Genomic DNA, 22,903 nt, shown 5'->3' on the forward strand with positions numbered 1-22,903 from the left:
GACCACTCTTTACTAGAATTTTAAATAAATTGATCCACTACAAGGATTTTCCTGTTAAAATTTGAAAGATTAGACTTACTATAAAGACACTGACTAATTACTATAGTGTAATACAAATTATTATAAAATTACTATAAAGACCCTCCTATTCTGACAGCAGATATTTAAAAAGACATAAAACTACTACATTTAGGCTTCACTCTAGAACACACCAACTTGCACCAAACAACAGGAATTTTCAAATTATTTCCTAAAGGAAGAGTATGCTTCTACAGTCGTTATTCTCTTCCTTTGAATACCTTCTCCATCTACCTGCCAATTTAAGTCTTAGGCTACACTATGATGAAACGGGTAGCCCAAGACACTCTCAGCACAGCAAATACAACTTTTAGGAAGAAAGGACAAATTAATTCAGAGCTGAATTAATGTTGTTTGTTTGCCAGCTTGTTGTCCACTTTCAGAGAGTTAGATTTTGCTTAAATGACAGAACAGTTTAGGTGTCTGCTTACTATCCCCTTCCTCCCACCCTCTTGCTTCCACTGTGCTTTTTTTATTCAGCTTACCCCATGGAAGATGGGTAAGAACCACCATCAACATGCCCCCTGCTGGGGCATTTCTGGTGAAAAAGTTTTTTCGGAATTGTTGGCAGAACCCTATTAGTTGCTTTTGCTTTGGCATCAATTTACCATGGTACCTACTTAAAGAAAGCAATCAGCAAGTTGACCATAATGATGTACTGCACAAAGAGGTAGACAGCCTGGAGGAACGGCGTGAGGAAGGAACCAGGAGGACAGTCTTCATTGGTTTCACAGACTGAAAGTGAAGAACATACAGAGCATGATTAGAATGGAAATCAGAGCAAAGCACAGCAATGGCATGTGCTCCTCCTTTGCTGCAAGAAACAGAATGGTCCTTATTACTTTCACAGAGATACATATTAAATTCCCAACTAAAAAGTCTACCTCCACTTAAAGGAGATCTGAGACCTCTTTGTGATAGTACTGCTCCATAGTTTCCATAGTTTCAAATTTTAAAGCACATTTATAAGGCAGCAGCCCTAAACTGATGACATATTCCACAGCATAAAGAGTCACTAGAAAAATTATAGCTTTATCTGGGAAGTGTCAAATTTCAAATCTTTAGCATTAATAAGTGATTAAATGGATTAAACTGTGAAACTTAACACTGTGCTTTCATTAAAAGAATTATGACTTATATAACCAAAACACGTAGCCATCATGTGACTGTTTCAGAAATAATACCAGATGTAATACCTAAAATTATGTTAATGAATTAGGTCTATGCTGAACTACTTGTGTTAAATATATATATCTACTTGCATACCCACTTTTCTATTTTAGGGACAGTTTTACTTGTAGCCATCACTTGGCAGCATGAGAATGCCTTCCATCTGTAATGCTGAAATAGTTCCTGGAGTGCCTGGTTCTTCTCTGTTACTGAGACAAGGTCAAAACCATAATCATTGGTTATATTTTTCCTGTGTTCAACTGGCTTATCTGTTTTTTGAATGATGCCAGATAACTCTTACACCGATGAAAAATATTTTTCTTCTTTGTTTTTCCTTTTTGTGGTTATCACTTTATGTTTTACTCCTTTAAGGGAACTTTGTAGTCCTTCCTCCAAGAGATCAGCAGCTCTGGATTTGCCTAATTAGAAATTCATTTCACTGCCAGATCCCCTGACCATGAACTAGCTTAGTATTAGTTCCTATGTGCTTTGCTCTGAGCTTTGCAATATACTTAATTTGAAAAGCTAAAGTTTAAGGTTTTAAAGCTTAATCTTTATTTTTAACAAAGAAACTAATATTCTCACCTTTATTCATGCAGTATTAGTCACTAAGGACATATATAGTGGAATCAAAATTGTCTTGAGAAAGAATAAACTCTGTATGTAGTCTGAACTCTAGTAGCCCAAAGCAGATATGTTTCTGCACATATTAAATTGAAGGTGTTGAGCTGTACTGTGAAAATTACCTACCATCTATTTCTCCAGCATAGACCTCACCAAACATCATCCAGTAAGGCTGAAATACAATGTCTCGTGCCAGAGTCCAAGAAGGAGGTTCTTCTGGTGAAAGGATTGCCTTTCGTGACACTCCAAAACTCAACAGGACTATGGCCATCATGACCACTATATAGAACATGTTTGCTGTCTGGAAGATATGTGTGCATGAAAGAATTAGCTGTACTAATTATATGTAAAGGAAATACATTTTAAGGAAGAGTATCACTGCTTTTCCAAATCACAACAGAGAAACAGGGCTAATAATCTCAGTACACTAAAGGAAGTAAAAATAACATTTCTATGACCTGGATTACCCACGTGTTTTGTAGAGGCTAGAGTCATCCCGGACCAAGAAGTGTAAAATTTCTGCTTGCCTCTCAAGTACCTCTTAAGATCTTAAGCAAGATTTGAAAAATATAAAGACCTTATGACAGTGCTTTTTCCTCAGTGGTATTTCCTCCAAACTGAGAGCAAGGAATAGCAGTGAAAATTATCTTGCCTTCTAACACTGCATTGGAATTATTATGCAAGACAGAATATAAAAGTATTAATAACACAGTTTCCAATAACTGAGGGAAATTACAGTGGGAATCTGCAGATATCCCTCAAGACTAGGCTGCAGTTCAGCAGTAGTTCTTATACCAAAAGAGAAAAAAAAGATTAACTTTGATCTCAGAGAAATTTTGCCAGCTAAAATGGGATATAATTATTTGAATCAAAATGTAAAATACTAATGAGCCGGTTTCCAGCAGCTAGGGGAATTATCTATAGTAGTGAGCCTGTCTGCAAGACACAGTGATTTTTCTTTCTCCTATTATCAAGATGGATCAGAAACTCAACTCCAATGCAAACATTCTCTTAGGATCTAAGCAAAAATGGCTTTTGTGAATAAATTCAAATAATGAATAAATTAGAGAGTACTGAAATCTAATTATGGTCAACTTACAAATAGAAAAAGACATGGTATTTTCAGGTAATACATTCGCTATGAATTAGGTGACCTCTCCTTTGACCATCATTCTTTTCTGCCACTTCTGACCTTTACACATTACTGTATAGATGCCTTAACTACAGAACTAATTCTCCAAGGCATGATACTTACCATTTTTCCAATCATTGTCAGGTATGGGCCAGCATGCTGATTCACAGCAAAAAGGTCAAGGAGCCGAGCATACCAAAATATTATATCCAAGCAGTAAAGTAGCCTCCCTGCAGTTTGAACAGGGGGTCTGGACCAGCGCAAGCCAAAACCAATCATAAATAGGATGATAGCTATAGAATCAGTAAAATTCCAGTATTCATAAATCCAGACCTTCACTTTTTGGAGGAATTTTCCAGGTTCTGAAATAAATACCTGAGTAGAATGAGGAAGAAGGGAGAAACAAAACAAAACTCAATTAAAATCACAGACACATTCTTTAACCTTTTTTGTCCAAACAGTTTTATGGTGTTTGAGAATGTGCAATCTTTTCTTTTTTTTTTTTTAATTTTTGCAGTCCTGTGTACTGCATATTGCCATTCACTGACAACTGAAGTTTGTAATTGCTCAAGTATGCCACACCTAAGAACAATTCTGAGCCTGAACCTATTCAGTAAAGAGCATGCTCCTAGGCAGAAAAAAACCAGCCAGTATAGACTTGTTATGCATATGTACCATTACAAATTAACGAGCATTTTCTAGAGGAATGGTCATGAACTGCAGCAGCCGCTTTGTAAGCCCCTAAGTCATGGAAAGTACCAGCCTAACCTTGCTGATGGAAAAATAACCAATGTTTTTATTTCAGACTGAAAATATAAAGAAAGATCCTTGTATTCCACCAAGGACATGCTAAAAAAAGGAGTGCTGGCAACCAGCAAGGTAAAGAATGAAATGTTCACCTCTTGAACTGTGAGGTGCCCCAAAGGGTTTTTAAGCTTCACTGCGCAAATGTGTGAAGTGGAATCTTTGAGAGACCATAAATAAAACCTCTGCACATTACGCAAGAGAAACCAATTACGCAGTGCTATGGAAGATCATACTGATAAGTTCCACGCGAAGGTGAGATTCTGAAATGTTACGCCCTGATCCTGAAAGAATTTAATGCATATGAAGACATTAGCGTAAATAAGTGAACCTACTCAATTCAGCTGGACTAACTCACAGGAGGAACTAGTTGCAGGATCAGGGCCTAAGGCTTTAACAATTAGTTGATACAATCTAGAGAAACAGAGGTTTGCAGTTACATATAACAAGGCCCTCAGCAGTGACTTAGCTGCACGTGTAAGACACGGTGTCCTATAAAGTCTTTGCCAGCAGACCAGAATTAGTACATGTACAAAGAAAATCAAATAGAAGACATGAATTTCAAAGCCTCCAATAAATGTTAATGTATAGAACATCTGATGTTTCCACTGCCCCACCATCAACATGATGAAACAGCACAACAGTGATTTCTGAAGTGCTTGCTATTTCACGTTTAATTTTTAACTCAATTAGACAATCCTTACATTGATTTTTTAGATTTTATGTCTTGCAGACACAGAATTTGAATGTTTATCCAAACTTCACTATATTATCAGCATTTCTGCTATCCCTTGAAATTCTTCACCTCTCTCATACTGATGTCACAGTCTTCTGAATGATCTGTTATAACAGCATCCTTCATTCAGAACTGGCTGCTTTTTTACATTTTATTCCTCTAAAAGTATAGCATTTCAAATGTCATAAAGAAGACAATTCACACTACTGTGGTTTACTATGTGCTGATTCAGTGAAGGTATGTTCAATAACATGCAATAATTTGGGAAATACACAGCTGCATTCGTCTCCAACCTCAGGTTTGGAGTGCAGATTGTGTTCAGAAGCTCAGACTTAATCAACTGCAATTAATTGCAGTTAATTTTGTTTGGAATGTCATTTTTCCATGCTCAATGAGCACAGCATTAGAAGTTGATGGTGGGTGTTTTATTTCCAGTTTCATTTTTAGAGGGTCAGTTACACTTGATAAGAGAGACACAGATTATTCAACACATAACACCTATTAATTGGCAACAATGTCAGCACTCAAATATCTAGAGACAAATTCCACGTTTGTTGTAAGAAATCTAATGGTCCACTTGCAAAAAAAAAAAAAGAAAATGAAACAAGTGCCTAAGGGCTCCAAATCTCAGTTCAGCATTATCACTCTCAAGCAACCTGCAGCTTTTCACTGGCTTTTCACTGAACAGAGATTTAAGGACAGACTTTAAGATGCATTTTCAAAACCTATGTACTGGTCTTCAAGAAGAAGACTTCTCAGACATAAATGTCCTGTATAATTCTTTCCTCTGCTAAATTATCTACAAAAAGAATGGAGGATTTGGCATTCTTCAATTTATTTTTATTCTCTGGTTTACAGTATATTCTCTATAGGTGAGAAGTGTGAATGAAAAAGCTTACCTCCCTGACTTTTTCAATGGCAGTGCTGAAAATATAAATGATAACAAGCCACTCTTGCATACTTGGTCTTGGCTCCATCTTCACCAATACAGTGTAAGTGAAGAGCATGAGAAAAACCATGTACGCCATCTGCAAAACACACCATATACAACCCATATGCACAAAAAAATCTCCATCAAATTTCTGCAAATGTATTAACAGGTAATTAGCCTGACTATATGTATTCAAACTAGTGGGTCATTGTCACATTTTTGAGGTCAAAATCTTTCCTCCAGTTCTCCAAAGTATGTTTATGGGAATACATTTAAACATCACTTAGAAATTGGTACTTTAGTGCTGAAAAACAGGAGCAAAAGTTGGACGATTGCAGCATATGTTCATGTAGGCTCCAAATGCATATATGAGACACACTCTTTTATCTGCACACACCACTTGAATGCAAAGGCAGTGTTATGCTTTTATCTTAACCTTCTACAGGTGCAAGTAATCATTCTACTTGAATCACTGCTGGTTAATCAGTGCCTTCCAAAACAGAGGAAGAATAGTATCAGCACATATTTTAAAGGTACCAGAACATGCTATAAGTGTATCTGAGATAACAGATTAACAGGTTATAAAGAAGTTAGCCACACCCTGTTAAAGAAGTAACAGTTTATGTTCATAGTGGCCTGACCCAACAGGCAGCCTAATCTTAAAACATCCTGAAATCTACTGACATAGGGTTAATTACTAAATTTGATTTAATAAATGCATATTTCTCTATAGCAAATGGTCTATAGATTAATATTCACTCCTTCAGAAACAGCTCCTAAAGAAACAGAAATGAGTATCTGTGAGATACTCAAGGTATTTAAGGCCAGCTTCAAATCTACCTCTGCATGTGCAATTAACCATTGTAAACAGCTGTGCTCTGTTTAATTTTTTTTTTTCTATTTCTGGTTGTGTTTTTAATGCAGCTGCATGAGTTTGGCAGGAAAACTTTTCACTCAATTGTGAGAGAAATACTCAAGTGTGTTCCCATCCACTCCCACGACTAAGTGGCTGAAAATCCATGCTAAGCAAAGTAAAAGTCACATTAAGTGGTATTTGAAAGATCAAAGGATGGTTTTGGCATTCCAAGTTTCAGCATGATGACCAACCGTGTGAAACCAGAACTTGACAATTGGTGCATTGTAGAACTCATAGATTTTTCTAGTCCCAGGCAGGTTTCCTTGTCCACTGTCTACTTGGCTTTCATCAGACTTCTCAGCAACCTTCTCCACATCATAATCTTTCTTTAAAAGGAAACAATATTTTAAAAGTAAGAAATCATGGTCTACGATTGCAAAGATTGTGTCATGTTAAAGAGAAGACAGGCACAGATGCTTAAGTTTTGTTCTGAATATACAAACCAATACTGTAACTTGATTTTGTCTGGTTACAACCATTTCATCTGCAATAATCAACATGCACACTTTTCCATTATAAATACTCATTTAGAGTTTGCTTTATGACTACAGGCAGCAGACTGGGTGTCAGCAGACCTGAAGCTACCCAGGTTTCTGACACACATTTCTTCCAGTCTTTAAGCAAAGTCAATCACCCTATGTCTCACTTTCCCCAACTGTGAAATACAGGTAAGTAACAACTCCCAGTATGACATAACTGCATTAGCTAGAACTTCACTGACAACTGTGAGACATTTTAAAATAAGGGAATGAGCACCACATTTCCGCTCATGTATACAGGTGCACAGAAAATGTCAAGATAGTGAAATTCTAAATACAGAATCTAATTGCTATTTTTGACATAGTGTACACCTGATTAGAAGATGAGGATGAAATAAGTATTCTCTTACAAAGATCTGCCTACAAAAATAAAGTTAACTTCTTTAATACCTTCAGTAAAATAAAATATATAAAAAAGCAAATGCATTTGATTCTGTATTCAGAATTCGACACTCGTCTAAGTACCACTGTGAAAGTACAAATATCTGATTGCTGCTGAAGCCTAAGAAGCGAAAAAGACACACAGAAGTGGGCAACTGATAAAACTGTAAGATGCTAAAAGGAGTTTTCAGAGACAAATGAGAGAGGCCTGGGGAAACTATAAAAACAGCAGGGCAAGGCTGAGGGAACCAAACTGCCTTGTTCAGTTTTGTTTTCATGCTGGCCAAATTCCTTGACTATTATCAATGCTAAAACTTACTGCTACTAGACATACTACACCATTTTTTATGTGACATAGTTACCCATACTACCTAACATTTCCTTGGTTTATCAGGGAAAACTGGGTTTTTTTTTTCATCACACTAGACTCAGAAAAGTGCTGAACTGGAGAATTTAATAAACAGAATCATCCTAATCTGTTAACATCAGATCCTCCAACGTGAAGGAGAGAACTGTCCCATGAAAGAGTGCAATTTCCAGTTGCAGAAGGTGACTGGAACTCATGATAGTATGTGAAAGATGCTCTATATGGCACATGAACACTGTTAAAATTGTCTGTTATTTTTTCTATTATATTTCATATGAGAGTATTTAAGAAAAAGCCGCAGCTTGGCCTTTCATCTTAAACAACGATCTGTAATAGACAAAAACATAAGTTAAGCTTATTGCTAGCCCAGGAAGGAAGCAACCCAGCCTGTGGCAGGTCAGAAAAATGCTTACACACATTGCTGTTGCCTTCTGTCAAACCACAGGGGTGCTGCAAATTACAACTGGCTTGTCCTCTGTATCACAGCTTCTACCTAACCTCGTAAAAAGCATTTTTGAGCTATATTAGAAAGGCACGGGAGGAGATAATGGCTTCCAGCATTTTTCTGCATCAGGGAAAAAAAGCACAAGTTTGTGCACATTGGCAGGCCTACCATGCTGCTCTGAAAGCCCCCAACAACAATCGGCTTTTTATTCTACACAAATTGAAAGTTAACTGAGAAGGTCCCATGCTTACCTGCTGTAAGGTCAGCACAGCAAAGCAAAGAGATAGCCTAACACCTCTCACCACTTGACAATCCTGCTTTCACTGGTTAGCACCTCACCAACGTTTATCATTTTGGATGTCAAATCTCTATGCCCGCTGTCTACCTCATGCTGAAAACTTTTGGAAATTTTCTGTTCAAGGAATGTTTTGTGGAGAACAAGAAAAAGGACAGGAAATTCTGCATTGAGAGTTCAAGACCTGAACTGCCTCACTTCTGCTGCTCCCCTGCTTTGGACAGCTTGACTGAGCAACATGAATTGAATTTTATGGATGTGATTTTTTTTTTTTGTATGATATGGAACCATTCTTTGATTATTTGATATACAAAATTACATAGGTATTTATCTGCAGCTTGAATAGACTGTGCTCTAAAATACCTGTGTAAATGACAGATAATTGTAATCTCATTATATTTCTTTAAGGCTGGGAAGGATTTTTTCATTATGACCAGTACAGAAGTGACATCTAGAAGATAAGTGACTTGTCCACGGTCACTTCAGTCTCCCCAGCTAGGGATTAAACAGTTCTTGAGAGCTGGTTCCTGACACTTCCAGGTGGTCACCCTCTCCTCACTTCCCAAGATTGTATGAAGGTAAACAGACAGCTCCTGACACAAAAATTCAGACTAACCAGAGATGAAGCATCTTTAGAGCTGACTGGGCTCTGATCCCCATGATACCATGTGAACTGGTGGAAGTCTTGAGGCTGAGGCACATGAGACATTTCTGCCTTGCTTTTAAACTCCAGCATCAAGATGGTGGGAGGCAGGAGAATACTCATAATGACCTAAAAGAGATACAGGAGTTTCAGGAAAATAATTCAGCAGTGATACCACAGACCTGATACCATAGTCAGCACAAACCTAGCAAAATTCTAGCCTGGGAAGGAGCCACTGATCTAAGGAATCTCTGTATCACACCCCTATAGCTTCCAAACTAATGTGCTGCTCTTGACTGTTTTGTGGCTTTGAAGAGTGCCATTGTATATGGGGATACTTTAGATACTGGTCCCTATGTCCAGAGGGCATTCCTCCAATCAGCAGCTTTGCCAGAAAACCAGCAAAGCAAGGCAGTGAGAGCAGGTGGAAAGTGACTGAAGGGTGCTGAGAGAATGGGAACAGCAAAAATACCCTCACAAAATACATTCTCCTAATGCCACCCCACAGTTCCTTTTGCAATGACGTAAACCAGAAGCAAGTATTTTTATTTTCCTTCCCTGCTTTCTTTTCTCTTTTCTCTTTTTCTTCTCTCTGCACGTTCCAAACCATGCTTAACATCTCTGTGAAGCTGCATTAGATATGTTCATAACCACAAGACATGTATGAAGCATCTGAACAGCTAGATTGACGCTACCTTAAACCAGGAGTTCTTCCGCATCTTCAGGCGTCCCATCCACATATCAGTCAGCAGCATCTGTGTGCAACTATGGGACACAAAAGGCCTCAGCCCCACAGACACTGCTAGTTTTAAGCAAGTTGAGTTGCTCCAGTTTTTTAGTTCATAGGTCAGCAACTTCATGGCCATCTGCTCATTTTGTTTGAATGCTTTCTCCAGCACATCTAAGGCAAGTTGCCCAAATTCTCTAAAGAAAGGAATTAACAGTTCATATAACAGGGATCCATTGAACTCAGAATCACTGCTACAAAGAGGCTGGTTTGAGAAGTCCATTAATTAAAACTCAGCTAACAATCTCAGTAAGTATGCCTTCTCCCATTTTTCCCATTGTTTTATCAATGTATCTAGTGAAAAGTAATTTCAGGAGTAAACCTAAGTATTTAGCCCTATTCACAAGATTTAGGCTCATCCTGTTTTATGGGGTTTTATTTATTTTGTTCATGATCCTATTCAGTGATCAAAACAGACCATACGAAGTTCTGTGTATTTCATTCAGCATCAGATTCATTACCACTGTGGGCAAACATTGCATGCAGTTGCAAAAGTCTCTTCTTTGACACTAACTCTTTAAACATCTCAGTAGCGAAGATTCCTCAAGGAAGATACACTTTCCTTTAAATTAAGCATTGTAGCTACGTACAAAGCAAGACAGCACATCTTACTGTACTCTGAGGCATGATGGTTAGAGAGCAAAAAAAGTAAGTCATTAAGAAGAAAAACTACCAGAAAATACGAAGTGAAACTTAAAACTAAGGAAATTCTTGGTCTGCTTCTTTTTTTATGCACTCAGTTATTTCAGCTTATGTTTTTCTTTAGGTCTTACACTGAGCAGCATTTAAGCACTAATTTTAGTTTGCTTATTACCAGATGGTAAAGGTTTGAAAAGTCCAACGCATATGTGACATATGGCTTTTTAGCAAGTTGAACTGGAAGGGAAGCTATAAGGGAAATCTCAGTCTTCGACCTGACCATTTACCAGACAGTAAAGCATGCATTACTCACATATTTTAGCTTTCAAATAAACAACTAGTTAACATGCTAATAGCCTTCCTTTAACTCTTGACCAGACCGATACATTATATAATATGACTAGCATGCATCTCAAAATATTTATTTCACACCCGATAGTCCATGGTACCACTAACCTTACAAACTCTTAGTGGATTACAAAAATATCTAACCATTCTAAGCACTGCAGATAATTAACTCAAGCAAATGGAAAAGTCATACTTTGAATACTTCTTGAGTTCTTCTGAAGTGTCATCCACCATGTTGCTCTGTTCAGCTTCATGTGCCATTGCCCTGTAGAGTTTACAAGCCACAACGGCTTTGACCATGGCTTCCTCTCCATGCTGCCAGAAGAACATTGCCATCTTCTGCCTTTTCATTAATACTGCCCAAACCAGGAGGTCATTATAGGGGTATATAAAGCCAGATGACTCATAGTTCTCAGCAAAGCTTATACCCTCTTTTGATTTCTTCTTACACTTATGGAAAGCAGTGGTTCTTTCCTATAAATTTGTTTTTCAAAAAAAGAGAATCTTCAGAATGGCTGAACTTCAGATTCATGAAAATAAAAATCCATACAAGTCTGAATTAGAAGGAGCAAACCATTTCATCATTATATATGTTTAAGTCATAAACCACAGCTATGATCACATTCAGATTACCAATGCTAAGAAGCTGGTAACATTAGTGAAGGGAAAACGCTCCTTGCTCTGTACCCATGTCATATATAGCCTTCCTTTCCACAGTGTTGGGAAGTCTCCAAACCCCATGATACCAAGATTCACTTCACTCTTTTCTCCTACTTTTGTCATGATAGAAGAAAAAGTAATCCGTAGATCGAAATATACACAACAGACCATGAAGGCTGTGTAGTGACCTCATAGCAGACCTTCAGCCATAGCTGAATGAGGCCTACAAGGATGCTGGAGAAGGACTCTTCATCAGGCACTGCAGTGACAGGACAAGGGGCAATGGGTTTAAACTTAAACAAGGGAAGTTCAGGTTAAGCATAAGGAAGTTCTTTACTGTGAGGGTGGTGAGGCACTGGAATGGGCTGCCCAGGGAAGCTGTGAATGCTCCATCCCTGGCAGTGTTTAAGGTCAGGCTGGACAGAGCCTTGGACGACATGGTCTAGAGTGAGGCATCCCTGCCCACGGCAGGGTGGTTCGAACGAGATGATCTTAAGGTTCTTCCCAACCCCGACCATTCCATGATTCTATAACTTGTCATACTTACAGATGATTTTTACTGTCTTCCATATTTGCAATGTCAACTTGCTATATATTCATGTCTGGATATTTCTCCATTAAAGGCAAAAAAAAAAAATAAATTCTATTGATACAAGTGAGATACCACAGTGCTATAATGGGTTCATTTGGCTCACACTAATTCCAATGCAGCCATTTCAATTCATTCTACTTTGTTTTGTCTGTCAGATATTTTATGTGGCCATCTTTGCTCTTTTATCATTATTTCTCTGAAAGAAAATATTCTGTCATGATTTCCAGATATAGAATCACCTAGGTTGGAAGAGACCTTTAAGATCATCAAGTCCAGGCACAGCACTGCCAAGACCACCACTAAACCATGTCACTGAGGGCCTCATCAGGGTTTCTGAACACTTCCAGGTACAGTGATTCCACCACTGCTCTCGGAAGCCTGATCACACTTTCTGTGAATAAATTTTTCCTAATATCCAATCTAAACTTTCCCTGGCACAAGCAGCTTACTGTAACACTTTAATAATCAACCATGAGAAAACATCAGGAAAGTCAGAGAATTCCTACCATTCCTTCCAAATAAGAAGAGTTTTCACACATGCTTGATGTTCAGAAACAAGGTAATACTACATTTCAGTGAACAAAAGCCCTTAGAAACAAATAGATGGAAGTTAAACAGAATCACAAGGGGCATCTGAGCTTGATATCCGCAATAAAATTGCAAGACATACTTCATGAACAATAAACAGTAAAACATTGATGCCACTAGAATTTAAGTAGAATTATGATAACAGCCAGCCTGCCCAGCATATATCTAAAATCTCTCAATAAAATTATTAGCAGCCTAATACATAACAAGCAAAGTCTAGAATAAGCAATTATATTACCTTGTATTTGTAAGGCTGTGCTGTTCTGAAGAACTGAGAATGCAAAGTACTCTCAGCAGATCCCATTCTGCTACCCGACTGATTACTCTCATGAAGAGAATGAGACAGGCTCTGAGAAAAGCTGGAAAGCACTCTCTAGATCCAAAGGCATACCATAAAACACAAGGAAAGAAATGCAAATTAGAGATTAAGTTTGCCTGTACTTATCTCTGACTGCAATGGTATCTGTAGGAACTGATGTTATTCAAAGACTAGTGAGTCAGCAATCGCTGTAACCACCACTGCAGATTATACCATCGAGGAAAAAAATACCCTGTTTCATACCTAATTTTAAAAATATGTATTTTTCTGAATCTCTGAAATCAAAATACTGAATTCCCCAATAGCATCTACCAATTACAACATGGCTTGCACCAGACTGGAATCATCCAACCTGGAAAGTCTTCAAACGTCTACGATAAGAAGTGCCAGAAGTCCTCTAAAGACAGAAGTTCTCTGAACTTTTTGCTGACCATTTCCTCTGAAGAACAGCATGTCTACCATCCCTGGGCATTTTGTTCAGTGTTGACTCAGAGGGAAGGATTTTAAGAGCTAAATCACTAATACTGTTCCCTGTGGTTCCTAGTTATATGATCATGTTATATGACCGTAACCCACCCCTGTTAAGGTGTTACTTCATGAGGATACAGTGAACTTTATAACTTCTCAAATATCTCTTTTTAAGCATTGCATTAAGCCAGTGACACATTGAAAGCTCTATGTTTCTATTCACTTCAAGGAAGAGTTTTCATTATTTCTTCTCATTTTCTCTGATCCCCCTGAAGTTTTCCTATTAGTCATGAAAGCAGTACATGGGGATAAGAGGGTTTTGTTGTTTATTTTTCAATATATGGAAGTACTTCAATCAAAGCTCAGCTGTCCTTTGACAACTGAAGAGAATTCTTATGCAGTAAATCAGCTCCCTCTGTGATGTTGGCAGTGTTACTCAGCTAATTTATTGAGAAATCTAAGCTGGTTTCAAGTTACTGGTTTTGGAAAGTTGATGGGGAAAAGTAAAGGGTTAGTATGTTTGCACACTGTTGTTCTGAGGCAGTTTGTCTGTTTGTTTGTTTGTAGTGGTGATACTACTGATATGCAGGCATGGGGCAATGCTATGCCATAATGTGAAACACTTAAGCATCTAGAAGGTGCAGAATAGCACGCACGTCCAAGCGCAATCCCTCTGCCTGCACAAAGCCACTGCATCATGGATGCAGCCTGGCACACCCTGCATGAGGCTTCCCCTGTGATGACCAGTGTATAACGGCAAAATCTCTGCCAGGCAAACAAAGCTCACTGGCCCAAGCAGGAAGATGCAGCACAAGCACTGAGCTGCTTCTAAAAGGTAAGAGATTTGCTCAAAAGTAGGGTCAGGGTTCTCCATGTTGCTCTTCACTATGCTACGCTGGCATGCTCGAAGTCTAGCTCAATGCCTGTTGAATTCACTATTTTTGTGACATGATTCAAGCTGCAAGGCCAGAAACATGCAACTGCTTTGTAAAAGGAAAAAGGTGATTGGTTCAGCCTTGCTGATATTTATTGATGGATGACAGACCAAGAACACAACCTGGCTACCAGTCACAAAGGTAAATATACTGACCTAATAGTAAATTTTAACAATCACCGGTGGTCTTGGGGGACAGGGAGTAGTTTGCAGAGTGACTGCCTGCTTCATTTGCCACAGCTGGCAAGAGATTAATGAGACAGACAAGCATCATCTCAAGACACGAACCATAATGACAACCTGAGCCAGTTTTTGACTTTTCTTGGTCAACATTGGTAGCCATTTCACAGAACTTACCTTGTGTTTTCTGTAGAGGTCATTGTAGAGAATTCGGAAATGCTTCCTTGTATAGCTGCTCCGGTAAGCTCCACCAAGGAGGTATTCTATCACCAGCCCAATATCAATCAGTGATATCTTGTAATCCAAAGAAAGAGTATTCTGAAACACCAAATGTCACACACATTTCATGATGGTATTACGTGCATCATTCAACCATGTCGAAGCCCTACTACTATAAGGGAAGTCTGGAAAAAGATGCAACTGAGAGCTTCTGCCTTTGTCAGGGAAGTGTACACATTCATTAGGCATATGAAACTCCCGTAGGAGGGAGAACACAGGCATGTCCACATTTTTAGCCTGAAAAGTGTGACATCTATAGCCCACTGCACCCCCATACCATAGGGATGTATACTGCAGTGTTCACAAGATCAGCTGCGTTCAACAGGTAACCGTTCTTCAGGTTAATTACCAACAGCCAGAGAGACTGATAAAAATCTTCTTATAACAAGAGAAAACTATCATGGTATGATTAGCTCATTGAACTAGTTTTGTAATTAAAAATTAAGAAGTGGCTGAAGCATGTATTTGACGTTGTAGAGTAATTCCCAGAGACTGGCAATCTCTTGAAGAGGCTCAAGACTGTCATAACAACTAGGACAGCAGCTGCATGTGTATTAGTTATACCTTCTGAGTCTCTTGCTTAAATGGTTTTAATGGTTTAAAGCACCATTTCTCAGTTTACGTCACTGCTCTTCCAAGATAAAAGGTTTGTAACAAACTCTCTGAAAAACAGATTATCTTCCATGCAGATTTTAATGCTCATTGGTAAAAAACCTTAAACCACAATTCTTGGAAGTGAAAAATGGGCCTTACATAGATGCAATCAGAGGCGGTATGTATTCCTAACAGGGTATGTCTTTCAGACTGTGAAAAGTCATTTTCTTCATTAGACTGAGGTTTTTTTCAGTAGACTAGTAGCAAGCCTCAGTACAGCCAGCTAAGGCCACCCAGTCCTGGGAACAGAAGGAATCAACAGGCTGAGCACACTGGGGCAAAAGCAAGTCTCACAGGACAGAGCTTGTCAGCTCTGCCATTGAGAATTAGGGAAGTATTTCCGACAACCTATGCTTGTAGATACTTGTCTTCACTAAGAAGCATTTTTTTTTATGCTATCAGGGAAAACCACCATGTCTCTCCATTCAAATGTAGCAGCAGCAAAGCTGGTGACACTAATGGAGAAAACTTTCTGAAATCCATGGTCACATCACTCTGCTGACTGTCCTGGCTACTGTGTTACCATATTTAATAAGATTGCAACTGCACAACCGATCCACAGAACACTCACTCATACTTCCAGTAGCTCAGGTGAAAAAGGCTTTTAATCCTGTTTGCAGGTCCCACTGAGTTTAGCCTACCCAACAGCAAAGTAAGTTTTGAAATTGTGCACCCATTTTCTATGTAAATTCCACTATTCAAATTCAAGTGCCAAAAGCTTCCCTTTTTAGATCACAACCCGAGTTTTCCTATAGTGTCCTGAGATGTAACCAGGCCACGGGGTTTAGGAGAGGGGTCATATCAAGGAGCAAATCACTTCAGTATCAGTGAGAAGGACATATTTCTCAGCCTGGAAAAGTTCAATGCATTTTCAACACTGACATCTTCCAGATCTATCACATAAGATCTCAGATATGCTCATCGGTCTGGGAAAATACAGAAAATAGCTTACTATGGAGACCAGAATACCTTACACCTATCTACCAAGTCACCAATGAGACTGACGCGAAAGTTACTCACAATAAGAAAAGCAGTACTAGAAATCCCACTACTTGAAAACACAGTCTGCCAATAGTCAGATTTATAACTGTGTTTTATCTTAACATTCATACCCAGGAAAGAATTAGCCAATTAATCTAGTTTTGGATTTAGACATCTCCTGCAGCGGAGACTGGATGCAAAAGGAACAGCTCATCCCTTCCTAATCAGCACTGTGAGTTGATATAGATAACAGAAACACAAAATAAATTAACTGTGTACCTAAGTAACAAAGCTGCTACTAAATTACTAATGGAGGCAGTGCTCCATGCCATAGTCATCCACTGCCACCTTCTGTTCTCCTAGGCAATGCAGAGCATTAAAATAATACAGTATTTTGTCACAGTATCTTTTTGTTACTGCTCAACAAGGAAATACATTTTTAGCTCGGGGGAAAAAAAGAAAAGCTTAAAGGCATGACCATAATTACTGCACTAATTCAGTCTGTGGTTTGCACAATCAATTCATAATGTCGCTTTAGTAACTTTAGAAAGAGAATCTGATCTACACAAACTGCCTGGCTTTCAAATTAAGGTATAGGAAGGACCCTTTGGAGCATTCAGTAGTAATATGCTAGGTAATTGCTTAGGGGGATCAGTGGGATGAAAATAAAATCATTTAGTAGATACAGAAGCATAGTAACAAACCCATCACTTCTAAAATTCCCCTGTATTAGTTAGTATAGTGTGCCTATGGACACTGATGTTCTAAGCTATCATTTTTGCTCCCCAGAATTTCCCGTGTCTATTACCTGTTTCACATCTCGAATTAGGTGATGCAAAAGTAGGTTTGATGGTCCCTGCTTCTGTGGTGTGAAAAGACAGTAAACAAACATCATCGTACATTAGAAAATCAATGCAGTAAAATAAAGCAGCTCAAAAATCTTCAGAATAAGTTCCTGTGATTCAAACTCTTCCCACAAACCTCTTCAAAACCTTTTCAACACTAATCTGCTACACTTCTACTATCTTAAGTCTTGACATATTCTACAGAGAAGTTGGTATCACTTTGCTTAAACAACAAATCATTTTCAGCAAGATAAGCATGTTTTACTCACCAGATTAAAATCATGTTTCTCATGAGCCTCAGGTGAGTACTCAGTCAGGTTCATGTCAAAGAATTTAAAATAAGAAGCTGTGATACCAATCCAAAAATCCAACATTATAATAAGAAATTTCCAAAACCCATTAATTTTTTTTTTCTTAAAAATGTGGCCTAAATATCAAGTCTCCTAAGCAAAACAGCATGTTTTCTAGGCATTCTTACCGAAAGTTGTACGTGGTTTTCAAATACTCACTGTATTGTAGAGTTCCTCCAAACGAGATATGGTAAGAAAACGGTGCATGTTCACTCCATGCTCTATTAACAACTTCACAAAATCCACACGGTCCATCACTAAAGCATTCAGCATTGCCTGTTCCAAGGCACCAACCTCCACAAGGATGGAGATGAAGGAGGAGCTTAGAAAATTATTATCTTCTTTTGGAAATGAATAAAACATTCCTGAACAGCCTGATTTGTCTTTACACATATTTAAAGTGCACAGTACAAAAGGAAAACATGCTTGAGGAATCATCTGTGTAAAAAATCCAACAGCGTGTGGGAGTAAAACTGCGTCTCCATAAACCCAGCGTCTGCAGAGACTTCTACAATTCTAACTTTACAACTAGACTCTGATAACACATTCCCTACTCTTTAATTCACTTGAGAAGCTAACGTATGATAATGCAGGAGGCGGAGGGAAGCTTTTCTTTTTTGATATATGACAAAAGCCATTTCAAGGTGCTGTATTTCAAGATCTCTCTGTAGAACTTGAAGTTCTTTAAAGCAGACTTCTTTTCAAATCTGACAGAGAATCTGCATTAGGATAAACTCTCTCAAAGACACCACAAAGAAGAGTTCTACCTACAACAGTGTCCACACGGTGAAAGCATGGCACTTCCACAGAGCTCAGCAGGATTTCTACATGCAAAATAGCAAAGGAATTGGACATAGGAGGTTCATATAAATCCACAGAAGGAATTCTTACGGAACACATATGAACAGAAAATGCAGTGGGGTGAGCAGAATGAGGACACTGGCATACAAATGGGGCAGGTATGAAGCAGGTGCTAGTGCTAACCTGGCACCTGAAGGAAGTCCATTCCACATATATGTTTATATTTGTGAAAATAATGTTAAAAAATGACCAATAAATGTTACAGAATTGCCACATGTGAAAACTTGTGCACTGTTTCTGAATTATCAGTGTTTCTTCCAGAAATATTTCAAAGTGACCACTCTTGTATTAAATTTCCTCCAGCAGTCATTCCTTGCACCAGCAATGTGTCTAAAGAGGTTTAAACAGCCATCTAGTAACTACTAGGGTGACATTATAAGTTATAAAGTCCATTTGAGACTGAGTTGACATTTACGCAGAAACACAGCTACAGCTGCTTACAATCTTTACCTTCTAAACATTTAGGAACCAAAATAACTACACACAAACTGCAGACCCTGACAATTGCAGGTCTGGCAGATCCTCTCAGTCAGATGGCTACTTCTCAAGAAGGCAACTAAGCCAAAAGCAAATTTTAAAACTGTGCTCTTCCTTTTTTTTCTTTTTCCTCTTCTTTACAATGCATGAAGAAAACACTGTTATTAAGACCTTTTCTTGTGTTTAGTGAAAAGAAAAACTGTCAGGAATGTGTAACATTCTAACTTTTGCTTGGAGAAGCAGCAAGTGATATAAAACCTGTTTATTACAAGCTCTTTACGTATTACCTGAAGGAGAGAACATACTTATTACTTGACAATAACTTTTCACTCAAAATGGTGCTGAACTATTGCACTGAAATAGATGTGAACAGGTACATATATCTTTTTCAAACTTATCAGAAGCACAGGAGCTTGGCAGTATGGGGATAGCCACTGAGTACAGTGCTGGTTTGCCTATCAAAAAATATTTCTTTAAGACCTTAAAAAAAATACACAGAAGAATAAAGAAGGCTGTTAGAAACATGGAAAAACTGAGCATTGAACAGATAATCACCTTGGAAAAGCCAGGAGAAGTGGGAAGACAACAACTATGCAATAGTTCTCTAAAATCTACTGTGTTAAAGATGTTGGGACCAGGAAACTATTATTTGTTATTTTCCATACACAAGTGCCACATCTACACATCTTTTAAATACCTCCAGGAACAGCGACTCAAACACTTCCCAGGGCAGCCTGTTCTAATGCTTGATCACCCTTTCAGTGAAGAAATTTTTCCTAATATCCAGTCTGAACCTCTCCTGGTGCAGCTTGAGGCCATTTCCTCTTGTCCTATCATCTGAGAGAAGACACCAATACCCACCTCACTACAAACTACTTTCAGGTATTTGTAGAGAGTGGTAAGGTTTCCCCTGAGCCTCCACTCAGGAGCAGAAGGCATCAAATTAAAATACAGCCACCAAAATTTAACCCTCAGTTTAAGATCTCTCTACCTGCTAAAGTTTTTAACACTATTTCCCACAGCATTCTCTTGGAGAAACCGGCTGCTCATGGCTTGGAAAGGCATACTCTTCACTGTGCAAAAAACTGGCTGGGTGGTCCAGCTCAAAGAGTTGTGGTGAACAGTTAAATCCAGTTGGCAGATGCTCAAAAATGGTGTTCCCCAGGGTTCACTATTGAGGCTGGTTCTGTTTAATATCTTTATCAACGATCTGGACAAAGCAATCAAATGCAACCTAGTAAGGTTGCAGATGACACCATGTTGGGTGGGAGCCTTGGTCTGCTTGAGGGAAGGGAGGTTCTACAGAGGGATCTGGAAAGACTGGACCAGTGGACCAAGGCCAGTCGTATGAGGTTCAACAAGGCAAAGTGCCGGGTCCTGCACTTGGGTCACAACAACCCCAGGCAACACTACGGGCCTGAGGAAGAGCAGCTGGAAAATTGCTTGGTGGAAAAGGACCTGAAGCTCCTGATTGACAGAGCTGAACATGAGCCAGCTTGTGCCCAGGCAGCCAAGAAGGCTAATGGCATCATGGCCTGTATCTGAAATAGGATGGCCAACAGGGCCAGGGAAGTTATTGTCCCTTTGTACTATGTACTGGTGAGACCACACCTCCAATACTGCAGGCAGTTTTCAGCTCTGTGCTACAGTGAAGACATACAGGTGCTGTAGCTCAACCAAAAGAGGCCGATTAAGCTGGTGAAGGGTCTAGAGAACAAGTCTTAATGAAGAGGAGTGGCTAGGGGAATTAAGGTTGTTTAGCCTGAAGAAAAGGATTCTACAAAAAACACCCAAAAGGAGGTTGTACCAAGGTGGGTTTCAGTCTCTTCTCCCAAGTAACAAGTTACAGAAGAAGAGGAAGTGGCCTCAAGTTGCTCAAAGGGACATTTAGATTGAATATTAGGAATTTCTTTCCCCCAGAAAGTTAGTCAAGCATTGGAATCAGCTCCCCAAGAAATTATTTGAATCACTATTCCTGGATGTATTTAAAAGATGAGTAAATGTGGCACTCAGGGACATGGTTTAGTGGTGGACTTGGCAGTGTTAAGTTTACAGTTCAACTCAATGATCCTAAAAGGTCAAAGGTATCTTCCAACCTAAACAATTCTATGATTTTATATCACTTAAAAAAATGTACATGCTGTAAAACAATGCAAGAACACATTGTGAAAAATAAGTTTTCTTCAAAGGATCAAAACATAACAGGGTATTGTAAAAAAAAATCATAAAGGCAAATATATGCACACATTGTGTATAGAGAAATCTTTTCCACATTCCATAACAACAAACATCCTGCTGGACAGGAATACTTTTAAGGTTATGCAGTTGATTACTCAAAAGTTATCAAATAATTCATCACCATGAATAATGGAATTCATTGCTCAGTTGCATTTTTCCCCAAAGGGCTTAGTTTTATTCAATTCACAGAGTGAATGAGAATCCCATAGCAGGAAGCTATTCAACATTTTGTTCTAACTTTATTGTTCCAGGTTTGGCACATCCCTTATTATTCACACACTGTTTAAATCCTGAAAATGAAACCAGCAATTTCCTTCCTTACTTTTCAGTGGGCAGCAGAAACCATTTTTACCAGGTTTTGCGCACGAATATGACATGATCATCTCAATTTCACAGCTAGTGGACTCAGCCCAAAAAGGTAATAACAGCAAAAAAAAAAATCCTATAATTCATGGTTGTCCAACTGTAGGCATCTCAGGCACAGTCCTCCATGTATTCAACCTTATACACCACAGGAAAACATGGACTAATGATCAATAAACTCAGTTCTCTTGTTGTGTCAAACAATCAGCTACAGTCACTGAAAAAAAAGAAATTATAGCCACTGCCCATTTCTAGAATTTACATTGTAAAGAAGAAAAGGCAATCAGGACTGGAAAAATCAGCCTTGTAATTCTTGGAATAGGAAACCTCTAAAGTAATTCTGGGAGCATAAGATATAATTTCTTGAAGAAAACATTTACTCTTACAACAAATGGGAATAGTATGTGTTGAGGTACATACCATTTTATATTTATCATCTATAAAAAGCATGTTATGTACATAAAAATTCACTCAGGGAGGGTTATACTTAAATACTGGACTACATCTGAAAACTTGAAAAGCACAGGCCTGTGCTTTTTATAGGTCTGCGTGTTCTTCCACATGTATAAAAGTTAATGTAGGACTAAATCATGGCTTGCCTTGATTTCAGCTATTCATAAGAAACAATATGTGAAATAATGTCTTGGTGCCATGTTACCACAATTAATTCTACCTTTTTATTTTTTTACCTGGTAACACCATAAAGGGCTGTGATTTCTGTATTTCTGTCTAAGGCTAGGAAAACAAAAGCAATATTTCTTTGGAGTTTACTCCTTTGGAGTAGAGTACTCTGGGCTACAATGAAATATCCTTGACCACCAATGACTGTCAACACTGGCTTGATGAATACGTATCCAGAAGGACCACTGAAACTATTTGGAAGAGCTAGCAGTGAAACTACAGGAATCACCTTGTCTCTGGAGAAACAAATGTATTTGGTTTTTCATCTGTGCACTCTGCAGTTGAACACTTTGCAACTTTAAGAATAACACCTCTCCAAAATAAAAAATGATTACTCCAGAAGAGAGACTCCAAGCAACAAATCATGGAAAAGCAGTCATCACAATGAAGTGTAAAGTTGCTATTAAAAATAAAAGGTAATAGTACCTTCCAGTGTTGCCCATAAACCAGTATGTGTTTCTTGGCAACATCTATCTGGTTCCAGGCCAATGCCAAATCTAGCTGATCCGAAGCAGACATATTTGTACCTAGGAAACAAGTAAAGGAACTAGAGGTTTTCACACATTGGTGTCACTCTTTTGCTTTGGAAAACATGTAT

At 38.5% G+C, this 22,903-nt stretch overlaps 1 protein-coding gene across 1 annotated transcript in view; it reads right to left on the minus strand.

Annotated features, from left to right (window-relative positions):
• TRPM6 (transient receptor potential cation channel subfamily M member 6) overlaps positions 1 to 22,903 on the minus strand; it is an 86,302-nt gene that overhangs the window by 32,129 nt on the left and 31,270 nt on the right. The window contains exons 11-23 of the mRNA XM_061366014.1: positions 22,732 to 22,832; positions 17,845 to 17,979; positions 17,299 to 17,352; positions 14,754 to 14,894; positions 12,914 to 13,048; positions 11,029 to 11,309; positions 9,757 to 9,985; positions 9,035 to 9,190; positions 6,583 to 6,717; positions 5,444 to 5,572; positions 3,128 to 3,379; positions 1,999 to 2,173; positions 699 to 813 (exon numbers count right to left, since the gene is read on the minus strand). Of these exons, the coding sequence (XP_061221998.1) occupies positions 699 to 813; positions 1,999 to 2,173; positions 3,128 to 3,379; positions 5,444 to 5,572; positions 6,583 to 6,717; positions 9,035 to 9,190; positions 9,757 to 9,985; positions 11,029 to 11,309; positions 12,914 to 13,048; positions 14,754 to 14,894; positions 17,299 to 17,352; positions 17,845 to 17,979; positions 22,732 to 22,832 (2,038 nt within the window). The remainder of the gene's footprint in view (positions 1 to 698; positions 814 to 1,998; positions 2,174 to 3,127; positions 3,380 to 5,443; positions 5,573 to 6,582; positions 6,718 to 9,034; positions 9,191 to 9,756; positions 9,986 to 11,028; positions 11,310 to 12,913; positions 13,049 to 14,753; positions 14,895 to 17,298; positions 17,353 to 17,844; positions 17,980 to 22,731; positions 22,833 to 22,903) is intronic.

Source organism: Neopsephotus bourkii, unplaced genomic scaffold, assembly GCF_033783945.1.
Source record: "Neopsephotus bourkii isolate Nb327-2 ecotype Australia unplaced genomic scaffold, CSIRO-AGI_Nbou_v1 NB_1293, whole genome shotgun sequence".
Classification (NCBI taxonomy): Eukaryota; Metazoa; Chordata; class Aves; order Psittaciformes; family Psittacidae; genus Neopsephotus; species Neopsephotus bourkii.